General features: G+C 27.8%; 2 protein-coding genes across 2 annotated transcripts; one reads left to right on the top strand and one right to left on the bottom strand.

Annotated features, from left to right (window-relative positions):
- Nucleotides 1–216: 216 nt before the first annotated feature.
- Phum_PHUM022100 (ubiquitin-protein ligase BRE1, putative) lies at nucleotides 217–3723 on the top strand (the record flags this gene model as incomplete). The annotated part of the gene is made up of 10 exons (XM_002422846.1): nucleotides 217–360; nucleotides 528–1418; nucleotides 1495–1678; nucleotides 1755–2029; nucleotides 2108–2332; nucleotides 2404–2599; nucleotides 2680–2870; nucleotides 2915–3150; nucleotides 3251–3535; nucleotides 3627–3723. The coding sequence occupies 10 exons, from the start codon at nucleotides 217–219 to the stop codon at nucleotides 3721–3723; spliced, it is 2724 nt and encodes a 907-aa protein (XP_002422891.1).
- Nucleotides 3724–3966: 243 nt separating this feature from the next.
- On the bottom strand, nucleotides 3967–5688 carry Phum_PHUM022090 (phytanoyl-CoA dioxygenase domain containing protein, putative; the record flags this gene model as incomplete). The annotated part of the gene is made up of 5 exons (XM_002422845.1): nucleotides 3967–4145; nucleotides 4239–4487; nucleotides 4592–4859; nucleotides 5040–5171; nucleotides 5614–5688. The coding sequence occupies 5 exons, from the start codon at nucleotides 5686–5688 to the stop codon at nucleotides 3967–3969; spliced, it is 903 nt and encodes a 300-aa protein (XP_002422890.1).
- Between the last annotated feature and the right edge of the window lie 287 nt (nucleotides 5689–5975).

Here is a 5975-nt window from a genome sequence, read left to right as displayed (position 1 = left end):
TTAGTGCCGATCATTTTTATTAGACATCAAGTAACGTTTTTTTTTTTTTTAGCCTAATTTTTTTTTGTTTATCTTCAATATAATAGTTCTAATGAATTTGAACTACATCTTACATCTTCAAGAATTTTTAGTGCATGTTTTTTTTTTTTTTTGTTAAATTTATCACGTATATATATTTATCACAAAGTTGCCTTTTCGTAAATACAATTAATTATAATGGCTGACAGTAAAGAGGTTGTTAAGAAAAAAAGATTGAATTTACCACCTGAATGGATTGCTTTGCAATCTAAAAAATATCCGAATAGAACATATTATTATAATACGATAACGAAACGTTCATCATGGGAAGTTCCAAACGAGGTAATTCATTTAAAATATAAATTTAATAAATTAAGAAATAATTAACAGTGCTATAGTAATGGCGTGTGATTCTTACATTAGTGATGTGCAGATTTATTCTCGTTAACTCAATTTTACAATTATCAATCAATTTTTTAATTGATATATTAATTTTTTTTTTGTCCCAGGTATCAAAAGCAAATAAAATAACAAAAAAAATAAAATTGCCTTCATTCACAGAAGAAACAGTTAAAATGCCAAAAGAACCTCCTATTAAAATAAAAAAAATAACAAATTTCAAAAGAAATTACAGAAGCAATAAAGATTCGACATGCGAATTAAACATGGATAAAGATATTGGTCCTGATATTATGAAAACTGCTGACAAACAAAATTTAAAACTAAAAGATAAACCTTCAGAATTGAAAAATTTATCAAAGAAAAAAATCGATACTCAAAAACAGAATTTAATATTAAATAACCTTTTAAAATTAAGGAAAAAGGAAAAGAAAAATTCAGAAGAAGTCGGTAGCAAATCAAGTAAGGCGAGTGTTTCAAACAAGGAGATTTTAAATGCAAGTAATAATTCAGATTATGTTCAAAATAAGAAAATTAAAAGCATTGGAAATAATAGTAAATTAAGTCAAATTTGTGACAATTTAGAAAGTCGTAACTTAAATACGAGCATTAAAAAAAATAGTAAAAATGAAATATTAAATGATAAAAGTTTGTTAACGAAAGCGACGATGAAAAAAAAGAAAAAAAAAAGCAAAAAAAAAAATTTAAATGATGTCAGTGAAAAAATTAAAAATGAAATTAATCATATTTTATCGAGTGAACTACCCGTCGACTCTGTTAAATCGACACCATCCATAAGCGACTACATTAAAATTGTTAAATCAATAAATGTACCTGAATCTTCTGAATGTCCTTCACAACTTGTTTGCAAAAATGATATTCAAAATTGTGAAACATCTAAAGTTCAAGAAATAAACAAGGTTGAAATAGAATTAGTAAATAATTTTAATGAAGAAATGGATTGGGAACCTTCAATGGATGTGCAATTCGATACCAAAAATGTGAGAATAATTCTTTTGGTAATCTTTACATATTTTTTTTTTCTCGGTTTAAATTTTTCTCTTTTTTCTTTTGCAGAATAAAAACAGTTCTATTAAAATGAATTCTAGTCAAGAGTATTTGAATGAGTTTTCCATTTTGAAATCGAATATAACAACAATGGAATTATCTGAAAGTATTTTCGAGTTGATAGTAGTTGACACGAATGTTCTCATATCATCATTAGATTTCATCGCAGAATTGATAGAAATAAATGTCATGAGTATGTCCATGATCTAAAATACTTCAAATGATTATTAATATCTGGATAATTCAAATGGAAATTTTTTTTTTTTTAGCATTGATCCATCCAATTTTATATATTCCATGGTGTGTTCTTCAAGAATTAGATCATCTTAAAAGTATAAAAAATGATTTTACAAAACAAAATCTTATAATGAACGCAAGAAAAGCAATTTCGTTTTTAAATAATTTTTTCAAAGCTAAACATCCCAGATTGTGTGGTCAATCATACACAGATTATTTGGAAAACATTGATAAAAAATCATCAGCAGACGATAAAATACTCGAAACTTGCATTAAATTAAAAAACACGTACCAAGAACAAAGAGTGGTGAGATTTATAAATTCCTTACAAAAAAAAATGTCTGTTCGAATCGTAAAAGGGTGATAAAAATTTTTTTTATTTTAGATATTCATAACGAATGATAAAAATTTAGAATCGAAAGCTTTGGTGAGCAACGTTGAAGTTTATTCGAAAGAAAATTTCGAAAATAAATTTTTCAAAGATGTTCTAAAGGGTGATAAAATAATAAACAATGAAATCGTAAACGATTGCAAAGATGAGGAAAACGATAAAAAAATCGATAATGTTATGAATGAATTTAATTGCATATTGAAAAGTTTTTTCTCAGAAGTTAGTATTATCTTAATAATTTATTTTATTTTAAAATAAAAATAAATAACCCTTTTTTTTTCATCAATTAGGTTTTAGAAACGGAAATGAAATTAGCTTTTGACAATCAATGGTTATTGGTTTGTTTTAAGAAGCCACCCTGGACATTAAGAAATGTTTTAGATTGTATAATAAAACATTGGAGATCGGTTTTTTTTGTTATTTTTAATAAAAAAATTTTAAATCTTTTCGAAGATTTACGTTCGAAAATATTTCAAACAAAATATGGTAATATTTATTTTTTTATCAAATTATTATTATTATTCAACCAAATACATTCAATTGATAATTTTAATTTTTGTTTTTAGTCAATAATTCAACGGCTGTTGGTGTTATTACAATTGCTCAATCTTTAATAGAAGAAATAAAATATTCACAAGCTAAAAAACGTCCTTATTTGACATCCATCGATTCCATATTGAAAAATTTTTCAAATTTTTCCAAAGATTTGCTTTCATCAAAAGTGATTTTATTTTTTAATATAAATCATTATATAAATGTTGTCTCATTTTAAATTGAATTTATTATTTGTGTTTGTTTCAGGATGATAAATTCGAGTTACCACCTAAACCACCTGACATACCTGATGAAAATTTCGTTTCGCAATCTTCAGAACCCAATTTTCAACATACAAATTTATATTCTAATAATAATAATAATTGTAATGTCGGACAAAATTCCATTGAAACATCGTCAACCGATCAAATTTCACAATTAGAATATTTTAATTATGCCAAAGATTTATTTAGACACGTTTGGGAATCTCTTCAAAATTTTGGGTTATTATTATTATCATCATCATGATGATTAAATTTTTATTTACGGAATTTTGTATAATAAGATTTATTTAATTTTTTTTTTTTTGTTTTTGATTTTTAGCGAAAATATTTCGAAAATGTTGATGAATTCTACCGCGGGATCTAATTATAATTTAAATAATCACGACGTGAAATTTGAACTAATGCAAAGACACGACGAAATAGTCAAATTAATTGTTATGATCGAAAGAGTTTTCGAACTCAATTTACAAAATTTGAACGAATCAAATGCGGAAATTGTTAATTTGAGTAATTTTTTCATACAATCCATGCCTTTTATGGAAAACGATATGAAAATGAGATTGCCCGGGTGTTTGGTTATTTTTTTTAAAAATGGCGAAGGAAGGTAAATAAATGTTCTTTTTGTTTTCGTTTTCGTACGAGTAAAAAAAAAAAAAAATTAATTTAATTATTTATTTATTTATTTTTCTTTACAGAGTTTTAATAATGCGTTCATTAGATGAATTCAAAAGTTTTTGTCAGAATTTAGTCAAAGCAGTTGAATTTTTCGAAAGAGGTTATTGCGGAAGTTAAAAAGAAAAAAATTTTTGGTTTAGAAACGGGGGGAAAAAAAAAAAAAAAAAAAAAAAAAAACAGAAAAAAAAATTTGGAAAAAAAAATTTGGTAAGTTGATTGACTCTTTTTTTTTTTTTTTTTTTTTTTAATAAGAATCACACGAAATCGGTCATTGAAGAGGGGAGGGAGGGAGGGAGGGTGGGGGGGAAGTTTTTTAACGAAAAACCAATAAGGACACGTGAAAATGTGTCATGTGACGCGTCACGAATTTTCGTAAATACTTTTAAAGGGTAAATTTTCCGTCGGTTGTAACCAATTTTCTTTCGAATACACAGTCTTGTCGAAATCTACCACGTGAAATGTATACACGTGTCTAGATAAATTACTTTTATTCGATTCGCTAAAATGAACAACCAAACCGTGAATGAGTACGAGAGTACCTGTACACCAAAAAAAAAATAAAAATTTGACGTTTTAACTTTCCCTTTAAAAACAACCAAAAAAAATTTTTATTTTATTTTATTTTATTTTACCTTTTTTAACGGGAACCGGAATAAAATTTGATGATGGATAAAACGGTTGCGGTGAGGTATATATTAAAGGATCATCCGATGCCAGATCCGGATTCCTGATATACCTTCTATGTACTCCACTCTTATGTGACCCCGGAGCAAACCATAAACATCCATTTTCAACGGTGGCATCGTCTAATGCTATCCAAAAACCGACTAATTTGTTTTCCGGTTTCGTGTGCAAATAAGAAGAATCTTGATGATAGGGAACTACGTATAAACAAAGATAGAGAGATAGAGAGTTAGAGAGAGTTAGAGAGAGAGAGAGAGAGAGAGATTTTATTAGGAAATCGTGATTTATATATATTATTTACCTTCGTCACCGATTTTTGGATTTTTAAATATGTACATGCTTTGAACGACTTTGGGATCTTCCAAATCCAAATCTTTGTCACAAAGATTTTTTATTTTGTCGCAGAAAGTGTATTTTTTGAAAACGGGGTGAAGCCAGTGAAGAGCGTGACCTACTTTGTTGAGAGAGTGTTTCGGATCGACCAATAATTTACCATTTTTATCCAGAGCGCCCGATTCGAAAAAACATTTGATTTTATCACCGCTTTCCAGTAAGTATTTGTTTCTTACCTGGAACGTTACGAAAAAAACAAAAAAAAATCCCTTTAATTCACCTTCTCCCTCTCGCTTTACGTTTTTTTTTTTTTTTTTTCTTTGCACGTTTTGGCACGCTTTCCTCGCTTTTTTTTTTTTTTTGCTTTTGGTTTTTCACTTGGAAAAATGCTTTTTTTTTTTTTTTCTTACTTTAACGGTATCGGTAAAAACGATTCTGTTTGATTCGTCTGGAATGTCATCGGTTAATTTCGTTCCAGCATCTTTCATTTCTCTGACTTCTTCTTCTGTGAAAAAGTCTTCGAGTACCAAATAACCATTTTTTCTAAACTGAAAGGAAAAACATGAAAGAAAGAAAAAAATTTAAACGAATTAATTCATCCCGAAGGGAATGGGGGGGGGGAAGGGGGGAAATAATGAAAATGATATTATAAGTAATTTTGTCGTCATCCCATATCTCGGTCGTTAGTCACGTTTAATACTAATTTCGCATCGAATAATAATAATAATTAATTTTTCAAAATGTTAATTTTGATTGTTTGATGAGGTTATCAATTATCAGTTGGTGGTAAACATCATCTCCCCCTCCCCCCTCCTCCTCTTCAATTCATTATTCACATTCATCGTTTATCATCATTATTATCAATTTAAAAAAAAAAAAAAAAAACTTTCACATGTTTAACTTTCACTTTTTCCTTATGAACAATTATACTATTACTCTTTTTTTTTTTTTTTAATCGAATGTCAATGTCAGGTAATTTTTTTTTCGGACGGGAAAATGAGGTTCTGTCTGTAGTGAAAAGGCATGAGAAATTACGGTGAAAGACATTTTCAACACGTGACGCATTCCCCCCTTTCCCCTTCTCCCTTTCCCCCTTTTCCCTCCCGGGAAATTTAAATGATGAAAAATTATACTCACAATTTCCATTTAGTCTTGGAAAAATTCGGCCGACGGTAAGGATTCTTATTACAAACAATCTGTTGAATAAATAAATAAAATAATGAATTGATTGATTGAATGATTGATTGAATGAATGATTGATTGAATGATACTGTAGCAAAAAGGAAAAACGGTATATGTGCGACGAATGAATCGAATGATTTTTTTTTCGGAATGTAATAAGGAAAACAAAA

This window comes from Pediculus humanus, genomic scaffold (genome assembly GCF_000006295.1).
Source record: "Pediculus humanus corporis 1103172107373 genomic scaffold, whole genome shotgun sequence".
NCBI lineage: Eukaryota > Metazoa > Arthropoda > Insecta > Psocodea > Pediculidae > Pediculus > Pediculus humanus.
The sequence above is the reverse complement of the archived record's forward strand: the minus strand, read 5'-3'. Positions and strand labels throughout refer to the sequence as shown.